Raw genomic sequence first — 14,111 nt, 5'->3', positions numbered from 1 at the left:
GGATAGAAGGCTGAATCATACGAGCAAGTCAAGGAGAAGGATGTCATAGCATTCATCAAACACAACATCATATGTAGATATGGCATCCCCTCCGAAATAGTATGCGACAATGGCACACAATTTGTGGGAAAAAGAACAATGACAGCCTTCTCGTGCTCAATGGAACATCAATCTGGTAACATCCACACCAGGATATCCAAAAGCCAACGGTCGAAAGCGGAATCCAAAGAATAAAGTGGTAATCAGCTGCATAAAGAAAAAGCTGGAAAGAATAAAAGGTAGATGGGTGAAGAGCTCCCCACGGTCCTTTGGGGTTTGACAGAACCACGCCTAAAACATCCACCGGCCAAACCCCTACTCCTTGGTCTATGGATGTGAAGCGAAATCCTGCCGAGGTGGACATTCCATCGGCCCGGATGTAGCCTGAACACAACAACAAACAATATACCTCTAATGGAGGATAGCCTGGACTTAACGAAGAGCTAAGAGATGCAGCAAGCATCAGATTAGCAACATATCAACAAAGAGTTGCGAGAAGCTACAACAAGACTGTCAAAGCCAGGGTATTCAGGGTAGGAGATCTTGTCCTCAGGAAAGTATTCCAAAACACAAAAGAAAAGAATGCTGGCAAATTAGCCCCAACCTGGGAAGGTCCCTACCTAATTGACTCAATAGTCGGCCAGGGAGCCTACAGATTACAAACCCTGGAAGGCGAGATGATCCCAAGAGCTTGGAACATTGCACACCTAAAATTATTTCACATATAAAATATATCTCCCAGTTCAGGTATAATTTTCGTGTTCACATTTCCTGCCTAGCTTGATATGAAATTACATGTATGATACTTGCCATTACATGAATAAATGCAATATATGATTTCTTCAAAATTACGTGCGAAAGTACTGATCTATGTTCCCATATCTTTACCAAGTAGAATCTTCAATACTTGTTTTTACATACTGCATTCTATTTAAAACAAATCTTAAAGATTGGGGGCTACCCCCACCAACATTTAACTAATACCCAACTGATATCCAAAATTCAGTTGCAAAACAGGCCTTATAATACTGAGCTCAACATAACATACAAACCTGGAAAATCAATTCCTGGACTGTATAACATAAATGGGTCATAAGCCCTCCAGACAGGCAAGGGACATAAGCCCTCCAGACAGGCAACAATCCCACCCATAACACATTAAACTGGCCAGATCCAGCAGAAAAACTGGCCTGATCCAGTCGAATAACTGGCCAGATCCAGTAGACAGTCAACATCACCTTTTCAAAACACAAGAAGAAAATTTGACCAAATATTTATTCATCCAAAATAAATGGCCTTACCACACACCTAAAAAACACCCATTCCAGGAACATCCCCCCTGGATGGGTCAAAAAAATAATAATAATGCTTCTAAAATATTAATTCCAGGGACATTCCCCCTGGATAGACCAAAACCTAAAAGAAAAACAAAACTAAGCTATCTTTGAGCCAGTGACCGACTCACAACCATCCGCCATTTCCTGATCATCAGACTTTGCCTTGGAAGGAGGAGAATCCACTTCTTCTTCTTGACCCATATTGGCCAAATCAGGATACTGAGCGTCCAGAGCTATTTCATCCCGGTCCGGATTCCAATTAGCCCGGTCAGATTCTGGATCCCTCATAGCATCAACCCGGCCATTCCCGAAGAAGTATTGAGCAGCATCAGCCAACCTCGCCTCCACCAATTCCTTTTCAGCAGCAAGCTCCTCATTCTTTCTCAACTGATCCTGCATTGCCTGCTTCTCAGCCTCCAACTCCAGCCTGACAGCCTTCTCAGCATTTTTCGCAGCCACCTCACAAACTATAGCAGCCCTGGTTGACTCCCTAGCTGTCCCCAACTGAGATTGAAGTACTACTTCATTACCCCTGGATGTGTGCAGGTCACGATTAACTTTATCCAGTTTTTCTTCCAAACTAGAAACCCTGGCCTGGGCATCCCTAAGCTGACAAGCAGTAGCCAACCCGGCATCCAACCCCTACATACATACAAAATCAATCAGCCAAATACAAGGCAAAACAAAAAGCACATGAACAATTAAAAATATCCCTTTACAACTAACCTCCCTAGCCTGGGAAGCAAGTTCAGCAGCCCTTGTTACAAGAGAAGTCAGAATAGAAACCACCCTGGTAGACGACTCAAGGGTACTAGCAGACAATAGCTGGTCGCTCATCTTTGCAGAAAACTCATCTATCCGTGCCCGGGCATCATCCATGTCATCAATCCTAGCAGGCACTTGCCTTATACTCCTGAGTGGCTGAGCCGGGATAGGCTGTTTCTCTCCTTCCTCCTCTTCCAGGATAACATCTTCCCTCTTTCTTTTTTGAGCCTGGACGATCTCCGGTGACATTACCCTGGGTGGATCTTGAGGAGGCTGAACATCAGAAATCAGGATATCAAGCGTTTTGTCACTCCCACTAGCCTCCTGGCTCTTGGACTGTTCAGCAATCCTAGCCACCCCAGCCTTCAAATCCTTTGCAGAAAAGCTGGCCAGCCTAGCAGAAGACCTAAATACTGGATATATAAAAAAAAAATATACGTGAGTATCAAACAAAGAACGACAGGAAGATAACGGCCAACATAAAAGCATACAGAAGACGTACAGGAAAGAGCAGTAGAACTAGGCTTGCCTTTGGGTACTCTGACCCCAGTCAGCTTGGTCTTCATATACCGGGGCAACAACTCCCTGCCCAAACTAGCTGGCCAGGTCCTCTCCTCCTCAGGAATAGCAAGGAAAGCCTCTATCCTGGAAACAGCCTCCTCATCAAGAGGATCACAACTCCAATCAGGAGCTGCAAAAACCGTCAAAGTTACACAGGTAAGAATCAAAATCCATTAATTTCATGTAATATATATTGCAAAATAAAAAGTACAAGGAACCTACCACTCTCCAAGGGAGGATATCTCAGATAATCAAAGCCTGATCCCAAAGTCTCAGTCCGGACAAACAGGAAAGTCTTTGCCCAATTTTTATCATCTCCAGAGTCCAGGTTAGTAATTAATGGAGACATTTTCGATTTTATTCTCAAATTAAAGCGACCATCAACATGATTTTTCATATGATATACTGCCTTGATATCATTAATAGTAATTACAAGATTATGTTTAGCACATAAATTTTCAATGGAATGGACAAGTTTCCAAACCATTGGCATAATCTGAAAAGGCGACACCTCCATAGCACGAATGGTGTCAATCATTAAGGGAGTAAAAGGTAACTTACAACCTGCTTTGAACGCCCATTCAAAAATACAGAACCAGCCAGGTGATACCCAGTTAGCCCTGACCGGACAAGACTCAAGGATCCATACCTCAGTAGATTCAGGAATTATCTTCTTCTCCCTTAGAATCTTGTCATAGTTTGTTTTTAGTAAGTTTTCCTCAGGGAAAGAAGAATCCAGAGATTGAAGAGCAAAGAAAATGAATCCCGATACTTGAAAGCCACAAAGACGAGCGGAGGATCAATTTCCCTCACCTCTTCCTCTTGGATGTCTGTGGGCTCAGGCTCAACAGCAGCAGCAGCTTTCTGGGATGCAGGACGTTTCTTGGCTCCCATATCTCTGAATGTTCGATTTATTGTGATGAAATTGAAATTATTGAGAAAGTATAAATTAGAAGAACAAGATTCCTGGGAAATAGAGGAGAATTTCAGAAGAATATTTAGCAAAGAAAGTGGAGGAAATTTGGTAAAGAACAACCCCGCATCAAATACCGTATTTATAGGAGATGTATAACGGCATGAAAAACCTTGGAATAGCAAAACTGTCAGCATGACATCACTTAGCCGTTGCAGTGTTCAACGCTAAGTAGGAGTCTAAGAGTCACTGAATAAATATGACTCTTCTTATTGATTAACCCGGTAAAGTTGACATCTCACCCCTGGCCAGATCCAGCATGGGTAAAATGTCAAGGGGCAATTGTTAGGCCCAGTTTAGCCTGGTCTGATCATAGCCTAGCCCGACCCTACTAGGCTGATTAAGGCAACCTAGGACCGGACAAGTCTTACTAATATAAAGCCATTAAAGAACATCACAACAAGAAGGCTACTAAATCCTGGCAGAAAGGCTTGATGGTAAGCACAGAATAGCCTGGTAATACTCCTAGACAGACTGGATTGAGTTGAAAAGCAGGCTAACGATTATAACAAGATTAATGTTCATGTCCTATTATCAAGGAAGACCAAGTCCAATCACGAAGCTATATTACCAATGAACCTGGACATACAAGAGAAGGATGAGTTGCTGAAATATTCAAAGGAGAACGAGTCAACCGAGTTAATAGGGAGTGTGCCCTATTAATCCGGTAACAGCTCCAACAAAAGAGGGGAACGTTGAAGATGAATCCAACGTTATCATTTGAGAAGTATAAATAGAATGGAAACACAATTGTAAAGGATATATACATTTTTTGCTTATTAATCAATATATATCACAAATTATCCTCTATTTTCTCTCTGGTGTTTGAGTTTATGCGCCTGTTTGTATTCAGCCTATATTAAAAACGTAATAACACAATTCATATTATATTCTCTTCTGTCATCCGTCCATACTTATATTCCTAATCTATAGAACTAGATACCCTGACTACTCTATAATTAAGCCGGATCCTTTCAGGAAAATCCTGCTAAAACAATAATCATTTTATATCCGACGATTATTTCATAAAATGACATTTCATTCGTATTTCTTTAATTTTGATAATATATTATAATTAAATATATTTCATATTTATATTTATTTCTCAATTATACTTGTTTTATTATTTAAGTCATAATTATATTTAAATCCTAATTTTTATATATTTTATGTTAGTTCTAATAAAATTATATTCTCATAATTAATTTAATTAGTATAAATAAATTATATGTACTCGTTTATTTTAAGTTACGAGTCGAGGACGGTGAATAGAGGTCAATTACCTAGAGATGCGTGACGGACTTTTAGTGATGGGCTTGGACTTGGATGGTGGTAGCAATGAACCGTGTAACACAACCATAAACCCGTTAACCCATCAACACACCACACGACATACAACCCTAATTCACCTATCCATCGACATTCACAAAGTTGTAACCTTCGACATTCACATTGGAAACCCTACTCCTCTATCACCTCATCTGCCTCCCCTAAACCAAACTAAACAAGAACCCTAATCTATAGTGACAACCGTAAAAAAGAAGAGAAGGAGATTTAGAAGACGGAAGAACAATTAGCGATACAAGGTAAGACCGTCTCACATTTTTTATAAACTAATTAAACTAGCATTTTGACCGAGTGGTTTGACCTCCGTAGCAAACACCTATCAGCCGTGACCTTGACCACAGGAGAACCTTGGAACACCGTGGTTGGAATTGACCGTTGACGGCTGACCGTGGGTGATTATTAGGGGTGGAATAGGTGGTGGATGCGGTAGTGTGTCGGGTTAGTAATCAGGGGATTCGAACCTTTAATCGCCACTGACTTGACTTGGGTTAGGGTGGGTTGGTTCCTGGAGGTTGGGTCGACCACGGTAGGAGTGTCGTTAGGGTGGCTGGTGGTGGTTGGTGTTGGTGGTGGCCGGGATTTCGCGAAAACAGGGGAGAGCAGGGAATTGTCGCGGGCAAGGTTAGGACGGGAATCACGGTTGATTTTGTGGCTGTACTAGGGGTAAGGGACTACCCCTGGAGTCACCGTGAGACAGTGGTGTCAACGGTGGTGGCTAGAGGTGGTAATGGCGGCTGTGGTGGTGTTGGCGAGGGGTTCTTTACACGGTGTTTCTGTATGTCGGGTTTTCGGTAATTGGTTTTGTTCGTGATTGTTGTTACTAGGGCGTGAGGTTGTGAGTGGTAGGGGACGGCTAGTCTGGTGGTTAGTGGTTGTCGGGATACATCGTGGTGCGGGCTAGGAGGTGGAGGCTGTGTGGTGGTGCTAGGTGGTCGGTGATGTCGTGTATGAAGAGTGTAAGGGGTGAGGTACACGGGATAAAACCGTATAGGAGGTGTGTTAGGGGTGTTGCGGATGACGTGGTTTGATTAGTGGGTTTACAATAGTTTTTTAATTGTTTATATAATTAGAGACGGGTTTTGAGTCGGGTTGGTTAAAATGGAAAAGTCTATATCGGGAAAGTTTCCATTTAAGAAAACTTTCCATTTAAAGAAGTTTCTATTTTTAGTAACTTTCTATTTTGGGAACGGGAATAGTTTAAGTAATTGTTTATCATTTATTTATCTTTCGTAGGGCGAATTTGTTGTGGAATATTACGAGCACCCGACTATTTGACTCAACAAAGATCGAGGTAGGGGAATACACTGATTGAGTTCTTACGATTATAAAGAGTTGGCATGTTCGATGATTATATGACATATCCGATTATCTTATTTATCTTGTTGAGCATTATTGTTTCATACGTTTCATACATTGCATTTGCATCGGAGTTGGAGTTGGAGGAGATGAGATTATTGCGATTAAGGCCCAAAGGGTTCTGCAGACTTGCCCTGGTGTCCTCGGCCATTTAGCCGGTATATCGACGACGGTCGATTGATATAGTCTGTCGGGGATCGGTATGGTCATGGCGTTCCGGGATGTGTGTGATGGAGTTGAGATTGGAGGATCATATCATTGCATTCTTTATTATATCGTATTACCTACTCAACCTCGCGGTTGACCCTGTGTATTCGTGTACGCCTGTGATGATCCATTTACTTGGGGAGCGATTGACAGTTGTTGAGACATATGGAGCTGGCAGGGAGAGAGCATGGATCACCTGACTTAGAGCTAGCCCACTTTTATTTCAGTTTAGCTATCAGACTTTATTTTCAGTTTTGGGACATGTTCCATTTGAGTTGTAAACATTTATAACTTTCAATTTAAAGTACTGTTTATTTTTCCTTTGTTATCTACTGCCTCGGGTTTCCGAGATGGTAACACCCTTCTTTATCTGAGGAGTCCTAGTCCAGGCCCTTAAATAAATGGGGGTGTTACAAAGTGGTATCAGAGCGAACGATCCTCAGGCCTAAAAACAAATGAACAAAAATAATGAACATAGGAAGAGTCAAATAAAATGAACCCAGGCTAGTAACTGTTAGGAGCCCCAAGATTGGAATGAGTTAGGGGCCCCCTCAAACCAAGCCACTGGCCCTTTCAGTCTAACCTAGTAACCCTTGAGTGATGCAGAGAGTGGGTAGTAACAAAATAAAGGATCAGACCTTGCCTATATTATACTAACAGTTTTGCAGGAGCGGAATGAGGTAAGTAATGATGTGATACATGGTTAAAGATGAGCAATGAAAGAATATGGTTGATATTGGCATGCTGACTTATTTGAATAATTGAGTGTAATTTTAGTGTATGGATGACATGAGTTGTGAATTATGAATTATATGATGATATGCATGCGTCTTTCTGATCCCTGAACCCTTAGGTAGAGATATAATATAATGATATGTTTAATGAGTTGATCATAGAGGCATCATAAGCTATAGCTACCTAAGAGGTTAGATGTAGGAGGGATATGACCATGATTGACTGGAATGGTTAGTAGAGCCAACCAGGCTATATTGTTACAGGATGAAGAATCAAGTTAAGTCCTATGTGTAAAGCTAGTAGACCGAATCGGGTGTCGTGTCCGTTGATAATTGTTTTGCTGTTATTCTAAGTGTGCATATACTTCTTGTTGAATGTCTTATTCTTTGCAAGAGTTTACTGTTTTGCTTACTAGGCAAATGTGATCGAATTTTGAGATTTATGATTGTTATTATTTTACTAATTGCCTTAGCAATCCATGTCTAGTGGTATGTGGAATGTGTTGCCCTAAGCCATGAATGTTATATAGTGTGTGTTGAAAATTTCATGCCAATTTTTACGTCTAATTATATACATTTAATTTAGTTATAAGGTTAGTATTCAATAAGTGACACCTTAGTGATTTCTAGGATATATTTTCGTATTTAAATAAGTTGTGATTGTTACGATGAGAAACTAATGCATTGTCTATACATACATGATTATTGAGTTATTTAGTTGATTTTATTTTCGGTTTCGCAATCTTTACCGTTTTCTAGATGGCAATTACATGTATATGGTTCAACGTGATTTCTATGCCTCAAATGATATGTAACATGTGTTGGAGGAAGAATGGTTGTGTGATAATGTGAAGTAATTTAAAGGAACCAAAATTTTTAATAAATTCCAGAATGTTACCTTGTTTGTACAGGCTGCCATTTAAAATGTGTTCTCTATATGATGGTGAAAATTTTATGTGTGATAACATTCTAATTTAGCTTTTCAATGCTTTTAGTTTCATGCTAATATGAGTTATATTTTGAGAGAAATAAATATTTTAGTTGACAGTGGTCAGATTGTTACTGCACAGTTCTGTTTCGACCCATGTTTTTGAAAAAGAAACCATTTAAAACGTGGTTATTGTTTATGCATAATTCCAACTCCACTGTTTAGAATATTCATTCACGTTTTCAAAATGATAAGCCACGTAAAATCTTAACGAGTCGTTATTTAATAGTGATTTTTGCAAGTTGCCCAATTTTCTGTCTAATTGCTGTAAAGTTTTTGTTCCGACCAACTGAGTTGTAAAATTTGTTATAAATAAATTCCTTAAGCTTTGCAATTGATTCTCTTTCCTATGATTAGTTAATTCATTATATTTCCTAAAAACGATAATAGCTCGCAAAATAGCTAAGCGGTTATTTAATTATGAATTTTGAAAGTTGTTGCATGATGTTTGATTGTTGAAATTGTAAGTTACGTGAGTTTCATATAAAAGTTTAATCAAATATGAATTATGTGATGTAACCATGTAATACTCTGATATGAATTCTGTAGCATGAACGGTAGGCATATGATATGAGTATGAACCTTGTTATATGATAATATAATCTTATTTGTTTCGGTGAGTTTTATGTAAAGTAATCTCAATTATACAAACGCTATTACATTGCTTGAATTTTGCCTAGTGTCTTTCTCTAAACCCGATTTGCGAAAATATGGATTTTACTTCTACGATATGATTACGATATGAAATATTTTAATTCGTCAAGTATGAACTATGAGTTAGTTGATTGTCTACATTGATGTAAATGTGTTAATTTGGTGTCAAAGCATCCAAGTATTTGTTACCTTGATTTTGTGTAATGCGTAGCATGAAATTGACAAGTGTGTTTTGTTGCTTGAAAAGTCGGATGCTAGTTGCCAAGATAGAGTAATTAGCTTATCGATGATTTGTGCCTATTATTTCAAGAATCTTCTTGAACATTGGATGTGGAATTTTATAATGGGGTTACGGGGACGTAACCATGTTTTAAGGAGGATAGGATTGTAAAATCTTGATGGTTTACGATCTGGCTAAGTGGTATGTTATGATTGGCTGACTGAGAATTGGCTGACTGAGAATTTGCCATGCATGGAGTCTCATTTTTAAATTGTTATTATTCGGTCAATGTTGTGGTTCTTTAAGTGCCACATACTTCATATGTTTCAACTTTGGGGACAAAGTTTCTTAAGGGGGATAGAATATAACACTTCGCGTTTTAGAGCTTATGTATACGTACTACTTGTGTTTGTCTTATGCTTGTGGATGTTTGGTTATCGTTACGGGGTGGCGAACTTCGGGACGAAGTTCATTTTAAGGAGGGAAGACTGTAATACCCCGTATTTTAGCCTCGGTCAACGATAGTCAAACCTTGTTTTATACGCGTTTTTTTCAAACGGATGTGTATAAAGTATTTTACGTAAATTGTTACTATTTTATAAATCGTAATCCTACGATTATTTCGTATTTCATAATCATTTTATATCTGACGATTATTTCATAAAATGACATTTCATTCGTATTTCTTTAATTTTGATAATATATTATAATTAAATATATTTCATATTTATATTTATTTCTCAATTATACTTGTTTTATTATTTAAGTCATAATTATATTTAAATCCTAATTTTTATATATTTTATGTTAGTTCTAATAAAATTATATTCTCATAATTAATTTAATTAGTATAAATAAATTATATGTACTCGTTTATTTTAAGTTACGAGTCGAGGACGGTAAATAGAGGTCAATTACCTAGAGATGCGTGACGGACTTTTAGTGATGGGCTTGGACTTGGATGGTGGTAGCAATGAACCGTGTAACACAACCATAAACCCGTTAACCCATCAACACACCACACGACATACAACCCTAATTCACCTATCCATCGACATTCACAAAGTTGTAACCTTCGACATTCACATTGGAAACCCTACTCCTCTATCACCTCATCTGCCTCCCCTAAACCAAACTAAACAAGAACCCTAATCTATAGTGACAACCGTGAAAAGAAGAGAAGGAGATTTAGAAGACGGAAGAACAATTAGCGATACAAGGTAAGACCGTCTCACATTTTTTATAAACTAATTAAACTAGCATTTTGACCGAGTGGTTTGACCACCGTAGCAAACACCTATCAGCCGTGACCTTGACCACATGGGGACCTTGGAACACCGTGGTTGGAATTGACCGTTGACGGCTGACCGTGGGTGATTATTAGGGGTGGAATAGGTGGTGGATGCGGTAGTGTGTCGGGTTAGTAATCAGGGGATTCGAACCTTTAATCGCCACTGACTTGACTTGGGTTAGGGTGGGTTGGTTCCTGGAGGTTGGGTCGACCACGGTAGGAGTGTCGTTAGGGTGGCTAGTGGTGGTTGGTGTTGGTGGTGGCCGGGATTTCGCGAAAACAGGGGAGAGCAGGGGAATTGTCGCGGCTGGGTTAGGACGGGAATCACGGTTGATTTTGTGGCTGTACTAGGGGTTAGGGACTACCCCTGGAGTCACCGTGAGACAGTGGTGTCAACGGTGGTGGCCAGAGGTGGTAATGGCGGCTGTGGTGGTGTTGGCGAGGGGTTCTTTACACGGTGTTTCTGTATGTCGGGTTTTCGGTAATTGGTTTTGTTCGTGATTGTTGTTACTAGGGCGTGAGGTTGTGAGTGGTAGGGGACGGCTAGTCTGGTGGTTAGTGGTTGTCGGGATACATCGTGGTACGGGCTAGGAGGTGGAGGCTGTGTGGTGGTGCTAGGTGGTCGGTGATGTCGTGTATGAAGAGTGTAAGGGGTGAGGTACACGGGATAAAACCGTATAGGAGGTGTGTTTGGGGTGTTGCGGATGACGTGGTTTGATTAGTGGGTTTACAATAGTTTTTTAATTGTTTATATAATTAGAGACGGGTTGGTTAAAATGGAAAAGCTGCTATATCGGGTAAGTTTCCATTTAAGAAAACTTTCCATTTAAAGAAGTTTCTATTTTTAGTAACTTTCTATTTTGGGAACGGGAATAGTTTAAGTAATTGTTTATCATTTATTTATCTTTCAGAGGGCGAATTTGTTGTGGAATATTACTGAGCACCCGACTATTTGACTGCAGTACTGAGGTAGGGGAATACACTGATTGAGTTCTTACGATTATAAAGAGTTGGCATGTTCGGTGATTATATGACATATCTGATTATCTTATTTATCTTGTTGAGCATTATTGTTTCATACGTTTCATACATTGCATTTGCATCGGAGTTGGAGTTGGAGGAGATGAGATAATTGTGATTAAGGCCCAGGGCGGGTTCTGCAGACTTGCCCTGGTGTCCTCGGCTACTTAGTCCGGTATATCGACGACGGTCGATTGATATAGTCTGCCGGGGATCGGTATGGCTGGGAGTTCCGGGGATGTGTGTGATGGAGTTGAGATTGGAGGATCATATCATTGCATTCTTTATTATATCGTATTACCTACTCAACCTCGCGGTTGACCCTGTGTATTCGTGTACGCCTGTGATGATCCATTTACTGAGGAGCAGATTGACAGGTTGTTGAGACATATGGAGCTGGCAGGGGAGAGAGCATGGATCACCTGACTTAGAGCTAGCCCACTTTTATTTCTGTTTAGCTATCAGACTTTATTTTCAGTTTTGGGACATATTCCATTTGAGTTGTAAACATTTATAACTTTCAATTTAAAGTACTGTTTATTTTTCCTTTGTTATCTACTGCCTCGGGTTTCCGAGATGGTAACACCCTTATTTATCTGAGGAGTCCTAGTCCAGGCCCTTAAATAAATGGGGGTGTTACACCTAACTACTATGGGCTTCTTATTTCTCGATCTTTTTATTTGCGTCAGATTAGCGGTGTGGTCGATCGACCACTGTGACCGATCGATCGACTGGACTGCAATGAACAGGAGCTACTGGAACTCGTGCTCTGGTTGATCGACTAAGGGCAGCGGTCAATCGACTGAAGTAGCTGATACTTGACTTCTAAACTCTCGTGGATTTGTCTTTCGGGCCTCGAAACGTGCACCAAGCTCGTTCCTTGACTAAATACTTCATGTCAAATGCAATGTAATGTACTCAGGGACGGATTTAGCTTGATTTCCGCCGGATTCTTCACATTTCTTCAATAATGTACAAAAACACGAAAGTAGACGGAAATAGGGCAAATAGTAGCATAAACTACATAAATGTGCTCTGAAATGCATGTAAAATGAGGTGTAAAACATCATATAAATGACACGCATCAAACTTCCCCATACCAAACCCTTGCTTGTCCCCAAGCAAGAACTAGACTCGATCCTAAAACCTAGTGGAACGAGTTCAACCTCAGAGCGAAATGCAAACTGGATAGCCTAAACCAATTTAATGCAACAACTAACAATCAATTAGTAATGCAAATCATGCAACGAATTATGAAGTCGTTAAAAAACTGCTGAACCGTCAACTATAGAGACTCATCAAATCGGACTCTCACGGGTCGCTCAAATCACACATAAGCACGGGTGAATAATGTAAAGATAGAAATAATTCATTTTGTAGTGACATTCACCTAACTACGACCTATAAGAACATGCCTGCAATCTAATATGAAAATAATCTCTACAACCGTACATATGCATTCCAACCGAACAAAAGACCATGACACATGCCGAGGTATATATGGATATGTGAGGTACTGGTAAGAAGAAGGCAAAACATTTATGGGAATGTGGAGGTACAGGTGATCAAGCTAGTACCGAAACAAAACCATACGACTACATCCACTTCTTGCTCAAAATCAATGACAAAACCAGTGCTAATTATCAAGCACAAATCTCGCAATCTCCATAATAATCAATCAACCAACTCCTCATAAGATACAAATGCAACATGGGAGCAAAAATCGCCATTTAATAAGGACTTTGAATCATGCGAATTGATTTTCTTCCTCTTTTCTTCTCGGGCTCCTGTCGATCGACCAATGAGGCCAGTCGATCGACCGTCCTCTACAGTACACATGCGTTTTTTTCTCTTTTTTTTTTCTTTTTCGAATCACTTTTTTTTTTTTTTTTCTTTTCTATTCTCTTTCCATCTTCCCAACATCATCTCAAAACGAGCATATGCCACCAAAAACGAAGTAACAATCCCAAGAACATAAACTACTAGCTTGACAAGGGCAGGCTAAATGTAGGATGTAGTAACGCGACAAAAAGGCTATTTTTGGCAGTGTGGAGCTTATGGGCAAAATGAATAAAGGGAAACCTCTACCACATGTGTCAACAAACCCCAAACCGAATGCATGCAGGTATTAAGCAGATCAAGTTCATATTTATGCGCATTTATGTAACATGTCTCATAAGGAGTAACTACTAACAATCCTAGATAAACTGGTCACAGATGACACCAGTTATAGGCTCTAAAACTCAGAAAATGATGTAGCTTGCCAAAAATCAAAGTCAAGTCTCAAGTCCAGCAAAATATTTAACGAAAACTCGTAGACTATGCATATATGATTCTACTAATAACATGTCAATTAGCAAGGCTTAGGCATAAACAGCTGAAAATGCAATGTCATCATTGAAATACTACCGTTCCGACTCAACCTATATGCTAAAATAAACATGAAATTTTTTGAATTTTTGAAATTTTTTGAAATTTTTTTTTTGATTTTCTGTATATATAAGGGAAATGAAATAACAATACAAGACAAAATGTAAACGTGAATGCAAGCAAATGAAATGCAACGCAAAACCCTTCCCCAAACCAAATCGCACAATGTCCCCATTGTGCAAAATCATA

The 14,111-nt window shown here is 39.6% G+C and overlaps 1 protein-coding gene across 1 annotated transcript; it reads right to left on the bottom strand.

The window, feature by feature from the left end:
- Positions 1-242: 242 nt before the first annotated feature.
- On the bottom strand, positions 243-3,596 carry LOC141651465 (uncharacterized). The gene is made up of 6 exons (XM_074459178.1): positions 3,516-3,596; positions 2,925-3,111; positions 2,644-2,832; positions 2,103-2,554; positions 1,597-2,018; positions 243-246 (listed from the first exon to the last, which is right to left on the bottom strand). Exons 1-6 carry the CDS (start codon positions 3,594-3,596, stop codon positions 243-245), a joined length of 1,335 nt encoding a protein of 444 aa, XP_074315279.1.
- Between the last annotated feature and the right edge of the window lie 10,515 nt (positions 3,597-14,111).

The sequence above is a fragment of the Silene latifolia genome, chromosome 4, assembly GCF_048544455.1.
Source record: "Silene latifolia isolate original U9 population chromosome 4, ASM4854445v1, whole genome shotgun sequence".
NCBI lineage: Eukaryota > Viridiplantae > Streptophyta > Magnoliopsida > Caryophyllales > Caryophyllaceae > Silene > Silene latifolia.
This window is presented reverse-complemented; position numbering and strand designations above follow the sequence as displayed.

Coding starts and splice junctions, on each gene's coding strand:
- LOC141651465 (XM_074459178.1), bottom strand. CDS start 3,596: ATGGGAGCCAAGAAACGTCCTGCATCCCAGAAAGCTGCTGCTGCTGTT. Junction 3,112..3,515: donor CAGACATCCAAGAGGAAGAG/GTGAGGGAAATT, acceptor AATGATATCAAG/GCAGTATATCATATGAAAAA. Junction 2,555..2,643: donor TAGTTCTACTGCTCTTTCCT/GTACGTCTTCTG, acceptor TTATATATCCAG/TATTTAGGTCTTCTGCTAGG.